Source organism: Catharus ustulatus, chromosome 6 (genome assembly GCF_009819885.2).
Source record: "Catharus ustulatus isolate bCatUst1 chromosome 6, bCatUst1.pri.v2, whole genome shotgun sequence".
Classification (NCBI taxonomy): Eukaryota; Metazoa; Chordata; class Aves; order Passeriformes; family Turdidae; genus Catharus; species Catharus ustulatus.
The window spans coordinates 18,461,303-18,481,774 of record NC_046226.1 but is presented as its reverse complement, the minus strand read 5'-3'; the positions used below and the strand labels follow the sequence as shown (position 1 = coordinate 18,481,774).

General features: G+C 38.4%; 1 protein-coding gene across 3 annotated transcripts in view; it reads right to left on the bottom strand.

Annotated features, from left to right (window-relative positions):
* The window catches only part of KCNK10 (potassium two pore domain channel subfamily K member 10), a 61,814-nt gene that overhangs the window by 17,651 nt on the left and 23,691 nt on the right, over nt 1-20,472 (bottom strand). For 2 of the 3 annotated variants that reach the window (XM_033063213.1, XM_033063214.1), the window contains exons 3-6: nt 19,462-19,790; nt 10,427-10,544; nt 8,085-8,245; nt 3,041-3,115 (exon numbers count right to left, since the gene is read on the bottom strand). In XM_033063213.1, coding sequence (XP_032919104.1) covers nt 3,041-3,115; nt 8,085-8,245; nt 10,427-10,544; nt 19,462-19,790 — 683 coding nt within the window. The remainder of the gene's footprint in view (nt 1-3,040; nt 3,116-8,084; nt 8,246-10,426; nt 10,545-19,461; nt 19,791-20,472) is intronic. The other variant, XM_033063215.1, reaches the window with a different exon arrangement.

The following is a 20,472-nucleotide window of genomic DNA, read 5'->3' as shown; positions in this document are numbered from 1 at the left end:
ACCAGAGGGACTGAATGTAACAACACGCGTGGAGAAGAGGTGTCTGGAGTGAAGTGGGCTGAAGCTGAGCTTGATAAAGGGGGAAGAGAGGAATTTTGAATGTTTGTGGGGATTTTCTTTCCAAACACTCTACTTAGTAATTAATTTTTTATGCTAATTGTCAATAAATTAATTTAAATTCCACAAGTCAAGTTTCTTTTACCTGTGAGAGTACATAATAAGTGACTTTGCTGTCTTTATTTTGACCCATGAGGTTTTTTAGAGAGCATTCTATTGTTGTTCCCATGTTCTCTCCATCCTTGTAGGTGAGCAAGCAATGGCTATGTGGGTGCTTGCTGCCAGCCAGGACCTACTCACCATGTCAGTGAAGAAGACAACAATGCTTGAAAACAAGCAGCAGAATTATAATATATATTAAAATAGAGATGACATTTCAAACACCTCCATGGGTTATGAAAAGGGCATTGAACCATTCTAGTAGACATGGGCTTCCCCTACACTCTAACCTCTTGGTGCCTCAGTGTTATTTTAGTTATCATATTTTATAAAGAATGCTGCTATGTCTGCACAAGAAGGTGCACAATCCATCCTCTGCTTCTTATCTGTAGTCAGTACCAGAGGGGAGATAGACATTAAAAGCTGTAAGCATTCACATTTATTACTAAGCTTGGGAGACACAATCCTGAACTCATACAAGACACAGGTCAGAGTGAAGAAGAATTTCTTCTTTTTTGAACATCATTTTTTCCCCATAAAAACACATTTCTGTGGGATGTTTTTCTAGACCAAATGGACCCATGCAACAAGCTTCTCACAGACCAGCAGATTTCTCTAATGTCATTTTTGTAAATCTCTGTACGTGGCTCTTGCTGCAGTCATAATGTGAGTACTGTGTCATAAAAATACAGAAACACTGGCTCAGACATTTTCTAAGCTTGATATACTCCTTTCCAATCTTCTTCCTCTCCCTAAAAAGCACACACAGGCCTTTCTGATATGGACCCACTAATTTCCGCATGTTGCTTACTACAAAAATTAAAATTATGGTCCCAAACCTCTGTTATGGCTGAGTTATATTCTGCCCAAGGGAAAAAAAAGAAGCAGAAAACCAAATTGAATAAGAGGAATCCATGTATACATATGCTTTTATCAAAAACTGGAGCAGACAAAGGACAACAGAGGTTGATGGTACAGACTTAAGCAATTTTACAGAGGCTGAATTTTTTATGTGTTGCTCCTCCCTTCCCTCTTTCAACTCATGTCTGAGTTGCACCTATATTCCCCCACCAAGAGACTGCAAGAATGGGTTAATAACAATTGTTCCACATAGCTTCCCTGTACCTGAATGGATTTGATCTTGTCATTCCTGGTATAACATACTCATCATCAAAGACCAGAGGATAAGAACAAAACTAGAAAAATGTCTGCTACACTTAAGTTGCTTTTCTTGAAGTGGAATAGCTGTTAAGCATCATTAACTGAATTAAATATCCAGTTAGAGGGCCTAAAATGTCCAAATCTGGAATCCATAAATGTTCTAATTAATGTTTTAGCACTAGCTTACTATCTTAGGTCTGCGCAGAAAAAGATACTTCTCTGCATCTCAAATATAATGGAAGTGATAAGTGATCCACAGAATAAACCCAACATATTTAAGACAGTGGTTTAAACAGAATACAGAGACAAATTTGGCTCTGGCTGATAAAGAGTCACCACTCATAATGAAGTCACAACCTTCACCATCAAGCCTACAAGCACCTCTATTTTAACCCTGCTCAGGGAAATGTGGCTCTTAGAAGGACCTTTAAGGTGTGACAGGCAAAAGAACTGATCATGAGCTGAGATTCTTTACATGTATTTGTTCTGAGTTTGTAAATAACTTTTCTGATTGCTGTTTTTTTATATTTCTTTGCCATTTTGTTTTAGAGGAAATTACTCAGAAAATTTTTAGGTTGAGGTCTGAACCCTGATCTTTCAGCTCATAAACCTTGCATAATTTTGGAGTAATACTGGGCATGTGCAACAGTAGGTTGAATTTCACACCCTGTCCTGACAGCTCTGTCCAGAGACAAGATGCCAGCAGATGGCAGATGGATCACTGCAACAGACTCTGTGGAAGTTGTTAAGTGAGTATCTATTTTTTTTTAATTTTACTTTTTTCATTACAGAAAAGCATAGTGGGCTTTTAGCAGCTTATGTAATAACACAATGATGCTGGTTAGTAATATGATGTAATTAAACAAAATAAAAGAGATTGTCTTGAACAGAGCAAATTCATTAATAGAGGGGAGACTATGAAAACAGACTCTATTTTTAAAGTGCTCCTCCTCTATATAGTTACTGTCTTATACTAAGTTTCTTTCCCAGATTCCATTTTCCATTCATTTTCAGGGAAGGAATTTGTATAAACAATTCCTGTCGCTTCTGCAGTAAGAGATGAGAGAAGCCAAAAATGTCTAAACAGAAGTTGAATCTTTAAGTGAAAGAGTAGCTAGAGTAGATCATACGTACTTAGAAAGACAAACAGTAAAATTTAGGAAAGGTAGAGCTTTGACAGGTGCTAAAAGAAAGCTTTCCACCAGCTCAGTGGGATTACCCTTACCGCTATGCCAGCTGCATCCCTATCTGCTAATTAAGAACTACATTTCCTAGGACAGTTCAAAGGTTAGGTGATGGCTACTGCTGTCTTTCAGAAAAATATTAAGTGCAGATCACTTTCATAGCATGTCTCTGAAAACTAGAGCAAAACATGTTCTCTAAGCTGAAAACCTGAAAGGCAAGCAGCAGGTGTGTCTGTTCTGACAAGTCCCTGGTCAGTGAAGCACACGTTGCTTACAGAGGCATTACCTTTCTACGTAAAGCAGTGTATTTTCAGTGGTGCAGCCTTGCCACCACTCACATCTCTGGCTGCTTGCTCACATCCTAGTATTGCAATTCACAGTCTACCAGCTGTGTTGCCAGCCCTGCCCTCTGTGTCCTGCTGGAAACCAGAGGAGTGAAAGCAGCAACCAAGCCCAGGAACTGCTCACAGTGGCTTTACCTCAGAAGCCAGAAAATCCTGGAGTGCTCTCAGAAACACATTGTGCCCAGGCTGACTTCCTGCATCTGTAGGAAACTGCAAGATAAGGGAAGATCATTCAGGTTATGCTACACTCATCAACTTCTGGTGAGAATCTAAACACTCATTCAAGGTTTGAAAAAAGACTATCTGAATTAGCCTATATTTAACTCATGATAATGTGTTAGCCTATATTTAACTCATGATAGCTGTGTTCTGTAACAGTGTATTCTGCCTATGGAGTGCTTTCTATCTTTAGATGCTTGCAGACACTGTGTGTACAAAGCAAGCCAAAAGATAGGGGCTTTGTTCTACTGTTTATTATAGAAACATTCACAGGTTGTTCATAAGATCCTTCATGAATGTAAGATAAAAATACTGCTTTTATGGCATTATGTCACCTCGAAATGCATATTTCATTTCTGTTGTGTCTGGAAAATTTCACTGGGTGAAAATCTATTATAAGAATTATCAACTTTGAAATTAAATTTTGAGCGTGTATGTGCTTTTCCGAGGTGGTCTGGGAGGGCTGATTCATCACTGGACCCGGAAATTGGATGCTTCTGACCAGTGTATATAGTGAATCTGCTGGCCTTGTACATATTCATTTTCTGGGAAATAACGCACGCATGTAAAAACAGATTGGGACCAAGGTTCTGCCTTAGCTCATTGAATATGGAACATACAGGAACAACCAGGAGCTGAGAAGACAGGGCTTTTGTGGGGGAAGCTTTGGTTTACACCTCTGACCTGGTTGATGCTTATTTACTTGTAGCAAGTATAATCATTCCAGATGGCACAAACTATTCAATGCATGGTGTTTGGGATAGCATCATCCTGCCAGTACATGGTACATGAAAAGGTCTATTTTTTTACAAAGCATTATTTTGCAATTAAATACCTCCAGCCCTACCTACTCATAAATGAGTAGTTGTTTTCCTGGCTAGTTACACACTGAAATAATGGCAACATTTTGGATTAGAAGATGAGTGGTGGCATGTGCCCAGCTCCTCTGCTGAAATATTCTGTCAATACTGTTGGAGTAGCGTGTACTTGATAAGAGCATATCTCTTTCTCACTTTATGTAGTTCAGATTGTTCTGAAAATTCCCACAGAATGCGTGGGCCGATTACTCCAGTAGCTAAATGTGGGATTCCTAGGCTCTAATTTGTGGTGTTAATTAAGGTAGGGCTGGTAGGGGTCTGCACAGGTCATGTCAGAGGCAGCAGAAATGCACTAGCTCAGGTCCTCTGGGAGGAATCCTTCTTTCATCTTTCCAGATATGCCAAGGAACGCCAGAGGCAAGCTGTCCCTAGCGTGGCATGGGCTCCAAGCTCACAGATACACTGTTGGAGGGAGCAAGAGACCTATTAGGGAAATACTTCAGGTGAAAGGACTGCAGTGACAACAGAAAATTCTTCCTCTCCTTCCCCCCTACCAGTGTGTGCATACCACATCTTACCTAACTTCAAAAATGATCCTAACCACAATGCAAGATCTAGCTGCATTCAAGTCCCTTCAACCTGTACAGGCAATGACAAAGCTGCAAGGATTTCTAGAACTCTGGGCTGCCTGACACCAGCTGTGCAATATTCATAAGAGTGAACAGCATAAACAGGCACCAGGATACACACAGAACCAGAGTGCTGGGGCATATGAACGTGGAAATTTGATGCATTATGCACATGCTAAATTTCTTCCCACTCTTTTCACAAGAAACTGGACTGTCCCAAATTGCCTGTGAGGACAAATAATGCAGGTAGCTAGTCTGTAATCTCTCTAGAGCATTGATGCACACAGTGGCTTCTCAGCTACCTCCAGAAGATTTGTCAGGCACACCACCCAACATTTCATTATGTTTTTCAGTGTCTTTTAGCCTACGTTTGTTCCTTTAGTTTCTGGGTAACTACTCTCCTAATCTTTATGTCCTCTCTTTAAAGATGGTAACAGGTTGTTTTACACCCACAAACATGCTGAATTTCAGTTCAATAAGGAGATGGTTACAAAATAAAAAACAAGAGTTAAACATTGAATTAAAATTTGCTCACTCCTCAGGATTAAATCAAGAACCGTTACTCCACTCGAGGCTTCATCTAATTGGTCCAAATATTTATGAGGCATAACAATGCAAATATAATGTGATAATAAATTACATAATTACTAAAATTATAATTATTATTATATTCTGCATATGCCAAATGTTAGGTAAATAATCACTTAAAGTGAAACCACAGGTATTAAGACTAATTACTAAGATGCATGTAAATTCTAAACTCTATCAGAAATATTTCAAATAGCTGAAGCTCATTACTGAGAAAGGAAATTATTACAACCCTGATCACCAAATCACAAAATAATATATGTATTTTAATGTACAGTAATTTCACGATTATAAGCCACACTGAATATAAGCTGCACATTACAATACAGAGTGTGATAAAAGGTATCTATTCCATCACCATCTGTTGAGGGTGGGGGCAGTGATCCTTATCTCAACGGCAGATATTCTGCTAATGGGCCATCCATTGAAACCAGGTGGAGCATTGTTCTTTATCTTTACACAACCCATCCTTCCTCCAGCAAGTCATTTTCTGCTAATGGCCCATTGAGTCCCACTGTATGACTGATAAAATTACTGCTTCCCATTGGAAGTTGCTCCAGCCAGGGGGAAGAGCCCAACATTTCTTACCAAAATAAAAACTGAGGTTTTGGGACACTAAGGTAGCCCCTTTCTCCACTGAACTCCAGAGGGAAACCGGATTTCTCCACATCATCACTGGATCTCCAGAGGGAAACTGCACCTTGTACAGGAGCACTGCTTCAACTGAACCACATCTGTCACTGCAGGAGGATGCAGCCACGATTTAATGGGACTGCTACCAACACCCTGCCTGACGGGGTGTCAGGTTGTACTGACTTTGTCAGGGTTTGGAGTTTGTTTCTTTGTAGTACTGTATTTCTATTTTAATTTCCCTAGAAAAGAACTGTTATTCCTAATTCCCATATTTTTGCCTGAAAGCCCCTTGATTTCAAAATTATAATAATTTGGAGGGAGGGGGTTTCCATTCTCCATTTCAAAGAGAAGTTCCTGCCTTTCTCAGCAGACACCTGTCCTCCAAACTAAAACTTTTTTAGTTTTTAGTGACTTTTTGTTCTTTGTCCATATATAAGCCGCACCTGATTATAAGCCGCACTTTGGGTTCGGACCAAAATTTTAGTCAAAATGGTGCAGCTTATAATGGTGAAATTACTGTAATGGATTTATGACAATCAAAATAAAAGAAATAAACACACATCTTGGCTAAACAAGAAGACCACAATCACTAAATTTCTTTGAAAGCTGGCAAAATACCAAGGAGGAAAACAAATATCTTGGATGGCTATAAGCAACAAGCAACTGCATTAACTCAAGAAAATGAAAGAATAATTTGAACGACAAAAGAACTCACATTATGTGCCAAATGGCTATATTCTGTATGAAACATTAGTATCAGCATAAAATATTTCGAGTATGTATTATGCTTTAGCAGGGAGGCTGGACCAGATGATCTCAAGACGTCCCTTCCAGTCCCAGTTATTCTGTGATTCCCTGCTGATTTTAATCATAAACTATCATACCACCACCTTAATGATCTTGTCCATGCCACTCAGAAATAAAATACTCAGCTGAAAATTAATTAAAGATTTTCTGACTTTCAATCCACATCATGACTTCAAGATTGTTGTTTGTCTTGGGCAGAAGCAAGCTGGAATGTTTAGAGATTTCCTTGAAGTGAAGTAGGTGTAATAAAAAGGTAGACAAAAAATAAACTAGGGATCTTATGTGCATTTTTGCCAAACTGAACAGAGACAGTTTTCAATAACATTATTTTTGTTAAATGAAAATAAAAGCCTTTTGAAGTGCTCTCCAGACAGGCATGTACATGCTTACTCACCCATAATTACTAGTCACCTTTTACTACATTTATTCTGATATACTATTTATGTCTGGTCTGGGACACCTAGAAGTCATTTAATCAAAATGGAAAGTACTCATTCTTCAGTCTAATACTTAATTACTTATTTTTAAAAACAGTTACAACTAATTTGCTCTCACCTCTCTCTCTCTCTCTCTCTGTGGGAATGTTTTAGAAATAGATGTCTATTAAACTAACCAGCTTGGGCAGCTTCTCATCCACTCTATCCCTGGAAAGACTGACCTTCAGCTGTGCCACTTCCAAGGGAAGCATCACACAGGTCACCTCTAGAAGTTTTGCCTCAAAGAGAGAATCCCTGAAGTGAACCATTAGCAAGTTAGCAAAACAGCATTTGCCAGGTCTGTGGCACTGCTTGCGAAAGAACTGCTTACAGCAATTCAGACTCAGAAACAGAAGGGTACTGGCAACATAAAGGGAAATTACATGAGGAAGTCTACACAAAAATTTAGGGCAGTCTGTCTTCATGGTAGGCAGGGCAGAGAATGATGGTGATTTAAGCCAGTGACATTACAGCAGTTTTTGTAATAGAGCTGCAGATCTACTCCAACACATCTGTCGCCCTGCAGGGAAGGTATATCACTCAACCATCTCTCTTCCCAGACTCACATTCACAACAGCAACCCTGCTTTCCAAGTCTTCTAGACTGTATCTTAACACAGTCAAGACCTATTCCACAGCCCTGTTCCTTCAGGTAGCCATTGCCTTCTCTCCATTTTCAGTGAATGGATGTACATATGTAAAGCAACTTGCAGTGTTTTGAAGACTGTTTTACAGCAATTCCTTGTAAGGAAACTAACTTAGGAAATACATTCCCCAGCAATACCCACAATAAGGAAATTCAGTCTGATCTAAAACCCCTGTGTCATCATCTAGAGAAGTCTGTTTCTCTCCACTGACTACACAGATCTTTAAAGGCATTTACTATGATCTCAACTAAACATGTAAATGTTTCATGGTGTGCATATCCATATGTAAAAATGCCACAGGTAATAGCAACAAAATTAAGAGCAGGCTATACAACACAAGCAAAAAACCATCAGTGAACTTACTCTGAAAACCTTTTCCACCCTTGCAATACTCTTCCCAAAGATGGTTCCAAGTTGGTCTCCAATCCCAGCCAGCAAGAAGCCAAACAGTGGAATCCCAAATAGGGCATACAAGATGCAGAAAACCTTGCCACCAACAGTGCTTGGGGCCATCTTCCCATACCCTGAGGAGAAAAACAATTGTCAGACTCTCAGAACTTATACACAGTTTTTTAGAAAACAAACTAACAGGTTTTTAAAAACTGCTCTTCCCGCAGACATACCTTTGTTCTACCTATAATTCCTACTTATAGACTTTCAATAATATGATGCCATTTCCTGGACAAGCCACCCTCTGTTATTCCATTTTTTTTGAAACCTCAATGTCATATTTTCTGTAGATTCAGTCTAACTAAAATTATTGTTTGTTTAATTTATCTAGCTGATGTCACAGCACAAAAATCACTACATGCTGGCCTGGTGCCTGCATGCTGTTGTTCCTCTTGGGCTGCACCAATGGTCTCCTGACAAGAGTATGATTCACCTGACAAGGCTCATTTTCAGTAGTTAGCTCATGCTTTGCTCAGCCCCTCATCATACTTGACTAGTTACATTGCAGCCTCCAAACTGTACCCACACTGTGCAAATCTGCCCTTGAACTCTTTTTTCAGCAAAGCATTATGACTCCAGTAGACATGGTATTTCTGCTAAAACGTTAAAGAGAAAAAAAAAAAACAAGAATTGTGAAAGTAATATTTGCACCTTTTTATTTAAGATCAAGTATTTTAATTGAAATGTCATAGAGATTTTGATTTTAACTGTTCATAATTACTTAAAAACTATCACATAATCACAAATCTCTGATGCAATAATGATGCCTTGAAAGGCCATCTAGAACAGAGGCTGGACAGTGTTAAAGGAATAAAGTAGGTATTTATTAAAAAGGCCTTCAAAGGCAAAAATATAAGGTCTTTTCAATAAGTTATTTAAATAGCAGATGCCAATGAATATGCCTACATAAACTATGCCTACATAGCAGCATTTATTTAATGAGTAATTTAAAAGCTTACCACTTAGTTCTACTGAGTAAACAAATACTTAGGGAGGGTTTTCTTATGCATGAATCAGAAATGTTTTCTTTCTTGCCACCCGCTGGTTTTATGCTACCATCAAAAATACATGATAATGTAGCTTAATATAGAGGAACACAGATTGTACACTCTATACAATCACTCTTTTCCCCTCACTCTGACAGCAAAGAAAAGGCAGAGCTAAAGGCGCAGACTCTACTGTTAGAGATGATCATCAGAGCAAGTCTTTTAACTGCCACAAGATTTTTTTTTTTTTGTTATTGTATTACCTGCATAAAAAGCCTACAGAATTTAATCAGATTCTCACACTTTATTGAAGGGTTATGTGATTATCAAGTTATTTGTCTGCACAGTCACCAGTGTGTGCATCACAGTTGTGATATGGAGAAGTACTTTACACAATATTTAAAGAAGAACTATACTCATAGAAAATGCAAATAAAAATCAACAATTTGCCAGTGATTTCCAAATAATACAATCTCTTGATCTGATTATTATGACAGCTTTGAAATCAAGCTTAAAATTATAAAACTACTGTATAACTATCAGCAGATTAATTTTATCAACAATGATATTGGTTTATTTTCCTTTTCCTTCAGACAGTCTTCTGAAAGCCAAGCTTGTTGAACATTCTTCAAGAGAGGAACTGGTTCAGATGTGAGAGATTAAAAACCTTAGCATATGTAAGGCCAACATTCAGAGACCAAATACATTGGACAAAATGCATGGGGAGAGATGATAAGGGCCTGAATAATGATCTTATTAAAATTAGTGGTTCAAGAAAAGTGAATGGAGCAGTTCAGATACTTATCATTTAATACAGAGAAATGTGTCAATAATCAAGGCCATGAATTCTAGAAAGAAAAAAAAATGTGGTTTTGTACACAATGTATCATTTGTGGAATTCCTTCCAATTGTTAGTATGAAAGCAAGTAAAATTTTAAAAAAGATGTAATAGTTATGAGAATACATTTCCAGTTACAAGGAGTAGCTGGAGAACTGAGAATTGCTTCTATCAAACTTCAGAGCATAAGCCAAAATTAATTGATCACCAGTTTTCAGCTCAGCATTGCTGTTCTACCCTAATTATGCAAACAGCTTCTGACACTTACCCAAAGACTTGGTGCCCTTGACACATGCTGGAGTCATGTCTTCTGCTAACACAGAAATACACTTCAGCTACTTTATTTCTTTGTTGTCTACCTTCCTAAAAATTATTTCATTATCCGTGTCTCAGTGTGACTATGTATTTTGAAAAATAAAAAATAAACATACCTATAGTTGTGATGACTGTTCCAGCAAAGAAAAAGGCACCTCCAAGGTCCCAATGACTGCTGTTGCTAGTAAAATTTCCTATGGGGCTGACTCCTGCGTTATCAGCATCAAGAGCATGCTGCAAAGAAAATACACAGAATCGGCAATATGAATGCATCATTGTATCCCATGAAAGTTGATATAGGCTCAAAAGGGAAATTTCTAGGGCCATGAAAACAGCTCCAATATAAGTTTTTAATGTGTGTTCAAAGTATAGTAGCCTCTTCTGTACACATAAGTTGAATATACAACTGTATTAAATGTCCACTAAGGTGGAAGAAAGATAAAATGCATAAACATATGACAAAAGATAAACCCATTGAGAAGTAGAGGACCAACACCACAAATTCATCCACAAATATCATTCTTGTAGCAACTTCTGACAAAGGAAAAATTCCTCCATGGGAACAGCCCATGTTAGAAGCAGCTAGAAAAGTGGTAAATACAAACAATGCTTGTGAAATCAGCTGAAGCTAGTCAGCTAAGGATTTAAATTCTCAGACAATCAGTAATTAAGTAATTTATTTAAAGAAAAAAAATGGCATATATATACCCCATTTGAAATGAACAAATAAGATACCTATGGAAACATCATATAAAAACTTCGTGATCAGCTCAAACTTCCCAGTTGCCACACTACACATGATCTCATGTTCACAAATACAGCATGATACAGAGACTCCCAGACAGTGCTTGAATGAAGTATATCCTGGATAGAAGCTGAGGTAGTTATACTGCTTCCTGGTCACTGTCCTGTCTCCCACATAATACTGCATCAAACCAGGCAGACATATCAGCCCCCTGAATGTTTACTGGGAATTTCTAAAAATGCACCACATTGTATCATGGAGACATACACATTCACTCTTTGCTGCAGCCTCACAGTCCAAAGGAAGACAGAGCTGAATTAATCAGCTTACAAAGCACAGAAATAAATCTCTCATCAGCAATACACCTGAATTGCTCTAAGCTAACTTTTGAGATGACCTTCAGCATTTATTTTCAAGTTGCTTTCAGATCTCATGCAAACTATTCTTCATCATAGAGAAACTCAGACCTCACTCTAGAGCAGAAGCTGAAATGACTGCCTTTCTCCCTTCCAAATGTTCCCAACTGAGTCTAATTTCCATAAAACCACTACACAGGAACCAAGCTTCTCTTTTTCTGCCTCCTAACATTTCCAGCTCTTTGCTTTTCTCCCATTCTGCTCCAACCTCACTTCATGTTGTTGTTACCAGCTGCTCACATTACTGCCAGATCTTCTCCTTCTCTTTCTGTTATTTGCTCCTCCTCCTAAATATATGCCTTTAGTCAATCTTCAGCCTTGGTAGTGTCAGTGAACTTATTGCTGGGCTCAACAAGTGAAGCAAAGCGCTACCACTTGCATCCTCTTTTTCTTTGGATTTGTTCAACTTAGATTTGCCACCTGTCAACAAAGGTTTGACTTTTCTTATTCCTTTCCTTTAACTAGATCTATTTTCCCTCTGATTTGTGATGTGTGAATTGTCATGGTGGTTTTCTTTTTCACCTTTTCCTATACAGACCATGTGCAAAGCAAGGTTAGTCATTCTATTTTACCATTGCCTCACTTCTTACCTGATCATGTCTATGAGTTCTCTCTTGGTCTTCTCTATAACCTCTCATTCTCTTGTGGGTTTAGCACTAACTTTTAAACACATCCATTTAACACTGCTTCTCTCCGTAGCCTTCTTGATACACTTTTCTCCTCATTAACCTCTTTCCACCAAGGCTTACTCACCACATTTTCTCTTCTTTTCCACTTCCATTGTTCTCAGTCATTTTTTGCCTATATTTCCAACTGACTTCGTGGTCATAAATGTTCCTCTCCCGTTTTTTTAGCCTGAGCAAGTTTCGGCTAATGTGCTTCCCAGCTTTTAGTTATTCATTGCATTGCCTCACAAAAAGGGAAAGGAGTGGGAGGAGAGGCGTATGGGCAAGAACAGAGACAGCTACATCTAAAGAGATCAGTACAGGAAAGCCTTTTTTAAAAGTAGAGCTACTACATGCCAGGCTAAGCTGATTGTGAAACTATATCATGAGCAAGCTCCAGGCTGGATTGGTTTCATTTCATGTGGGCAGAAAGCCAGGGCTCCTCAGCACATGTCCATACCTCAAGAAATAAGGATATAGAGAATGGATGTGTTTTGGACCAAACCCTTTGGAAGGGCTTCTGTACCAGTTGCTGGCATATTGCAGGTGGTGTGAAAGCAGAGATCATTTGTTGGTTTATGCAGAACAGCATAAATCAGCATAACAGACAGGTTGCCTGTTTAAATAGGCCATGACACACTGTCAGCTACCCTGGTTACTTCTGCCAAGGAATGCTGTCTGCCCTCCCCTTGAGTGTGTGAATGTCAGCAAGCTAATTGCACTTAAATCACACTTGAGTTTACACAGTTTAGCAAGTCTTTCAGGGCCAAGCACTAACTCCTGATGTGAAGGAGTATCCTGTTGCCTTAGATAGCTTTGAGATTCTCAGGCTCCCTTCTCATCCAGAACAAATTCGTTTTTTCTTTAGAGCTTCACTGACATCATTAATTTATAAATATCCAACTATTCTAACACTGTCTCTTCATACACAGTATTTTGCATACAGAGATGGAGGACAAAAAGAGAGCAGCAAAACTAAAGTAGATAGCAGTCTGCAGCTAATAGCATTTAAACAACCAATTTCAGATCATGCCTTACTACTACCACCACAAGTCCACCTACACAGAACTATCCTGCTAGATGAAAACTGACACAAAATTCAAGCAATACTATTGCTGGCAAGACTCACCCAATTCACAGACTACAAAATTGTACAAGTTTCCAGTCTGAAACTTCAGATAGTCTTTGGAGCAATGACCTGGAGAGTCACATCCTTAGGTTATCTCAGAGTAGGAAAAAAGCTGATTTCCAGAGTGCTGAACACTATGTTAACAGACTTCACATATTTAAGAGATTTTAAATTAGTATTTTCAGCTACTTTTATAGTTGAAATATTGTTGAAAGTAACAGGTCATGAAAGTACCCAAAGCTGTTTCACACTTGCTCCTTTCCTAATGCCTTATTCCTTCACCAATACACAGTATTTTTTCAATATAGCTTATTAATTGAAAGTGCAATCTTCTTTACTGAAAAACTACCAATCTATGGTAATTTTTTCTTTTGAAATGCCACCCATTTCAGGGAAAGCAATAGTTTGAAATACCTCAAAGAGCTGATATTGTCTTTCTGGATGTTCAAGTAATGGATGTATACTAAAGCCAACAGGCAGGTAGGAATTAAGAGAATGACAAAACTACCGAAGAAAATGAAAGTACTTGGTATTATTTGTTTTTAAAACCATATATTTCTGATCATAACTTTCTGTTTTGTTCCTTATCATTGCATAGATGACTATTTTACTCTCAGCCCCTTTGCTGTCAGAACAGTACAGTCCTTCTGTAACAAGAAAAACATGGCCTAGTGACATGGTCTGCATGGGACCAAAGGCTAACCCCAGAGTGGAAGCCCTGGGATTTTGCAGTGATACTGGGACAATTGAATCCTGAATTCCCAAAGAGAATCAAAAGAGAACCAAACTGCATCACAGTCTGAAATACACTTCATCAATTCCACTTGCATAAGCAAAAAGATAGCTGAAAGCCAGTGCAGTTGATGAGGAGAGAGAAGTAAAACAGACTGTTTATGGTTTTTCTGTGAAGAAAGGTTTTTCTGTGGTTCATGTGTTCATGTCTCTCTAATTTCTCCAGTCAGATCCCAAGTATGAGGAAGACAAATCTTTTTCAAGGACAAGTGTAACACCCCTCTCAAGTGATGAGACAGTCAAAGATGTATGTAGCCTATGTGTTATCAAGGACAGAAATTTGATAGTAAAACAAATTTTTTGGCCTTTTTTTTTGCCTAGCTCTATTAATTCCTCTCCACAGATCAGTCTAATCCAATAATTATTATCTCCCTCTACAATTCTTTTTCCAAGCAGATTCCTATCAGGCATACAAAGAGTTGTTTCAATTGTCTTTCTTGCTCTGTTATTTCTCTATTAGGATTATTAGGATGCTTCCCATTAGCAAGCAGCTTTAAATAACTAATTCTTTCATACCTTTTTCCTATACTCCCTAACTCTCTACAACTCTCTACTTATTCTCTCTACCCCTTATACCGTGATTAGGGGCCCTCATTAGAAATTCACATTTATTCACTTTTCTGCAACAGAATTTTCTAAGGACCAAGGCCAGCATTTTTTTTCATATTTAATCAAAGTAATAAGTTCTCTTCAAAGCCCATTCCTTAAACATTTCTGCCTATCCCACAAAGGACTTTAGGAGCCAATCAGCCAGAAAGTGATCTACCTACACTTTGAGTGATTTGATAGTCGTGCATTCACTGTGTCTAAGGGTAGACCTACAGCATTCAACAAGGGAGATGCACAGAGAACGAAGTCCAAAAGGTTTAGCTCCCTGCCAAGACGTCAGCTAAGTTCTGGAAGCAGCATAGCTACAGGACAGCTGAAGACTTGTGAAGCATCTTAGGCTCAGTCTGTCTCCTACACAGCTGGAGCACCTCTGGATTGACATTACAAACAGGACAGGACCCAACATATCTGAATCCTTTTTTCCTATCCTGTTAGGAGGAAAAGGGTAAAATAAAGATAGGGGCAAAAGAGAAGTTGAGACAAGACAACTTCCAGAGGCACAGATAGAAGGTTTAATAATCAGATACTTACAACTGTTTTTCTTCACAGTTCAAACAGTCTTTTCTTGTCTTCAGCAGCATGCAAGTCATCTCCATAGATAATTCAAAGTACTATTTTTTGCCTGCTCTATCTAGATTTTTTCCTAGCCCATGAAAGTTCTTTTTCTTTGACATGGAAACAGCCTGGAAAGAAAAGCTGGCTTATGGTACTAATGAAGCAAGCAAGTAGCAGCAAAATGAAACATCTCCACAGGATGTTCCCTTTCTTACTTATCTTCAGGGCAAAACTGGTTCAGAACACTAATCCAAAGTGCCTAGCCAAAATATGACTTCTTTTTAACATAATTAGATAGTAAAGTCTGATTAGCTTATTTCTGCTTCCTTTTCAGCTTGCAGTCCAGCTCTAATGGGTTGCTGTAGTCATTAATGGACATTAATAATACGACTTGGTTACCAGGTGGGTGATTTTTTTTATATACATATATACTGTAATCACTCACACTCCTAAATTAAACCCTGATGGACAAGGAAGAAGAAAGCAGCCTGACAATAACAAAAATAAGTTCTTAAGTAGCAAGCCACTCTATCTTGCATAATTTTTCAGGGTTCATTATAAAAGCAGGGCTCATTATGGAAGATTTTACTCATATACAGTACACAGGATATATAGAAACAGTGTGAATGCCCTTATCAGGTCCATAGGAATTACTTTGCCAAAACACAAAGATGGTCATTCTTTCTCTCCTAATGATAGATAAAATATGATCTTTCAGAGAAGCATAACCTCCCCATTATACACTCTCTCTGTGCATTATTACAAAGGCAGAATGTCTTGGTTTTGAACCCAGCTACTAATAAGATCATTTTATTATTTTATAACACATAAAAAGAAAAAGCTTTATAGTATGTTAGCAGATGTATCTACCAATGTTAGTTTTCTTTTCAGCTCTATGTCCAGTCACCTAAGTCCTGCTATCTTCTGCTATTTGATCTAATAGGTACGATGTAGCTAAATGTACTTGAAAAATCTGAAGTTTCATTGTATTTTAGCATGTTCTAGGTTTTATTTTTCTCTAACTCTGGAAACTCAAATGTGTTGAGATAGAGCAAACAATGATGTCATTTTCTTAATCTGGTATTCACTGTTTTGCCAAGCTACAGATTACCTACAGCCTTAAACAGTGTACTGACTTCATTGCAACAAATATCTTCAAATGCAGAAATGGGCTTTAAAAATTTGCAGTTAAGAACTTCCACTTCAGGTGGCTTTAGAAAATTTGGACTGCACTGTGAAACACCTGACATTGTTATGAAAAGTTAGCTATCATTGTGTTACTATTAGATAAACCTGAGCCAAAATCCAACAGTCAAATACAAATTTAAATACTTTGAATTTTCCTAAGAATTTGCACTGCTTTCAGCCCCGTATTTCTTCTGAAGTCGGTGAATGAACTTCCAAGTCTGAACTCAGCAATTCACATTTGTGATACCAGTGCTAATATTTGCAATGAGGTTTCTGAGATAAAGGTGAAAAGGACACTTCACCCCACTAAATTTTAACAGCTTCCTCATACTGTGCTGTACATCTTCCTTACAGGTTTTCCAAAGCAGAATCCTTTGAAAGACTGAAATTTAGGAAAAAAAATATATATTTCTCCATCATTATACATTCTCCATTGTAGGGACCATGACACTCCTTTCATCTTCTTAAAAGATTGTTCCAGAGCCCTCCCCACAGTGAAATGCTATAATTTAGTTCTAAGGTTTCTCTTTTTGTATTTTCCCATATTCTCTAAAGCACAGAGGTGAATCAACAGTCATTCTGCAGAGTATCTGTTTTCATCTAAGGGCTTTCAAGTAGTCAAATAACATTAAGCATGAATAGTTCCCTTAGTGGTAGACTGCACACAGCACAGCAGCTAGGACCCATGAAGGTTGCCACATTAGTCTGAAATCACAGCTGTAAAGGCAGTTGCAGCATTTGGTGCAATATGGAAATGTGTTGGGCCAGCCAGGGGGATGTCAATTCTGAGATCTTCATGAAGTTGTGGGAGCCCAGCTTTAACTCCCTGGCATTATCTTCAAGCAAGTTCGTTCAGTGCTCTTCTGTGCAAGTCAGTTACAATCAGTTTTCTTTATAAGCATACCCAACTACGTTCCTGGAGCCAGTTTCACCCTCAGACATGCAGAAGAATCCAAAGAAGCTTGTTCTTTATTGACAAATCTATTTCAATATTTCACATCACTTGGCCTTAAGACATTCACATCCTAAGCTGCTAAACCCATTTTAATTTACTTTTGCACAATGACTTCCAGTTACCCACAGTAATGCCTGAGGACATATTGAAATCTCAGAAGATTATAAGATTTGTCCAGAATATCTGTCTTCTAATGACAGAGTATGTCTGTTCATTATTTTAGTATCACTACTTCTGAGGTAAAAGAAAAATATTGTGTAAAATAAAGAATTGGTGTTGGTACATAACTTAGGCTAGAGAATAAGGGCTGTTGCTACTGCAGTTGGTATGCAGAGCCCCACAGTTTGCTGAGGTGCTTTGCTTGCACCTTACAGGAGTTCTGCTTTCTGGTTGGAAAGAATGTATTTTGCATATCTTTTACTGGTGACAATCCCACCAAGGGAATAAAAGCTTCTTGCTTTTAGTGTTTTCAAAACATCCATAATCATTATTTCTAAGGACTATAGGGAAATTAAGATCTCTGCAACACTGTCAAGATAAACACATCTGAACCAATATCCCTGGATATTGGATCCTGCCAACCTAACATGTTCACCTGTCTTTTGCAGACAGATCAAGGATGTGATCCAAGCCATCCCTGATCCAAGCAAAACTACTTCCTCCTAAAGCAGATTTGTCTTCCTAGTTGTAGAACCAAGCTGCCCAAAGCTACAGGTACAGTGACAGTTTTGAGTCTGTATTCTGTGAACACAGAGCACAGGAAGGAGAGACCACATCTATTTGCAAAGAAGTTTATGCTGAAAAGTAGGAGAAGGACTTTTCTATCACATCAATGAGATATTGGAACATCTTATTAAAAGAAATAAGCTTATAAATTTGATTCACCTGCAGAAATTTTTTTTTAACACTGCCGACTACATGGACACAAAATTTCGGGGGATAGCTCCGTGTTCTTTCAAATGGATTGAAATCGACAACAGAGCTCTGGTGCAACACCCCAAAGGGAAACACTGTGCTCTTGGAAGGTGGCTGACACAAATTCAGATGTGAAATATGAGGCTGAAGTTTGAATTTATTCTTTAGGTAAGTCACATTTCTTATCTAATCTTTATTTTCTCCAGGCTAACTGATAGGCTTCTACATTGAATTCCAGAAGATACTCTACTGAAGTCTTGCAAGATCCATAATACTTACCTTGTCTAGAGTTTTAATCAATGAGAGCTAAATCTATCCTTGATAGACCTTTCTTGCATGTTATTACATTTTTCATTTATCCCTGCATACTTTAGAATCACTTCCTTCAAAATTGATTCTAAAACTTTTCATATTACATCAGACTAAAAATTCCAAAGCTTTTAAATAACAATTACTTTCTATTTTTATTTGTATGCTTCGTCCTCCTTAATTTATTTAAAGTTACAACAGTAAACCTGCAAGTTCAGAATTCTTGGCTGACTATTTATTTCATAAATCCCACCTATCGTGTTCTATGTATCCTCCTGGTTGCTGTGTTTCATTTTGAAGAAAGAATTAAGTCCACTTGAAAATGTGTAGAGATGAGGGCATATGTCTTACAAATCTGTCACCTCTCTCCAATTTTTTTTCCAGATATTTCATTCTGCTTTTCTTGGCACACATCTTTCAGTATTCTAGTGAATACAAGTACCAATCTCTTCATTCTCATGACCAGTGACAGGAGACCCAAGGAAATGGCCTGAATCTGAGTCAGGAGAGATCTAGGATGCAGATCAGGAGAAAATTTTTCACCCAAAGGGTTGTTGGGCACTGGAACAGGATCCCCAGAGAAGTGGTCACAGCCCCAAGCCTGACAGAGTCCAAGAAGCATTTGGATAATGTTCTCAGGCATGTGGTGTGACCCTTAGGGTGTCCTGCATAGGGTCAGAAGTTAGACTCAATAATCCTGATGGGTCCCTTCCAACTCAAGCATATTCTGTGATTCTATGGTTCTACATTTACAATATTTTGGAGACATAGTTTCTGTGAACAATTTTGTTCCCCACCAACTCAGCTGGTCAATAAACCAATGAGCTGTTTCTCCAAACTTCCACAAAGGACCATCTTCTTCATATGGCCTACCTGAATCAGTGTCTCCAGCTCCAGCTCAGTTACACAAATGTGCTCCCGAAGAAAGTCAGCCTTCTCTAACGCGATTGAGTGCTTCTGCCTGCTTTCAAAGGGCTGCTCCAGGGCACGGAAGACGAGTCCTCCCGCCACCAGGTAAATTACCACCACGAAAAAGATGGCCACCACTGCTCTCCAATCCATGACCTTATGCCGGCCTTGACAAGGGCCTTCCATGGCAGCAACAACACGGGCTCGGGAGCAAGTGGAGAATTGTGGAGATGGACAATGCCCTTTAGTTTTGGGCTCAGGCTCACAAGGTCTCACTGATGGGGGAAAAGTCACTGAAACACAAAGCAAAAAACCTTATTCAAAATCAAATCCCTTAGGGTATGACCTTAATTTTCATAAAAAAATTTCCTAGATAACATTTTCAAAACTTTTACATAAATCACATTCTTCACATATATATGGTTCTTCTGATCTGGAAGGTTCCATGTCTGCTTTTTCCATCCATACTCAATGGACACCTCACGGGTTTCCTTTGTCCATTATCTGTAGAACTTGACCCATTAGCTCTAGAACTGGACAGGCTAGTTACATGTGCAAAAAGTTCAAAAATATGCAGAAAACCATTTATGCAAAACGAACATGGAAATTCTGACCAGCTAGGATATAAATTACACATGGTGGTGTTTGGTGAAGGACCCTGACAGTGGTCCTTTTATGTCCTTAAATCATAACACTAATAGTATTAATAGTGCTAAGAAATTAAACTGTTAATGAAACACTGATCACTACCTGACCTGGTATTGACAGAAACAGAAAATGCTTTGCAAACCACAGCGCTATTTGGCTCTCTAACATAAACTGGCCCATGTATTTACCTGGATTGACAAAACCATCACTCGTGGAAATGTCTTTAAAGCCTGGAAGCTTCACAAAGTTCATCATAAATAATGTGTCAGCCAGAGTACATGAGATGTCTGAGGTCAAAGTTACATGCCTAGTGCAACTGTGGACCTC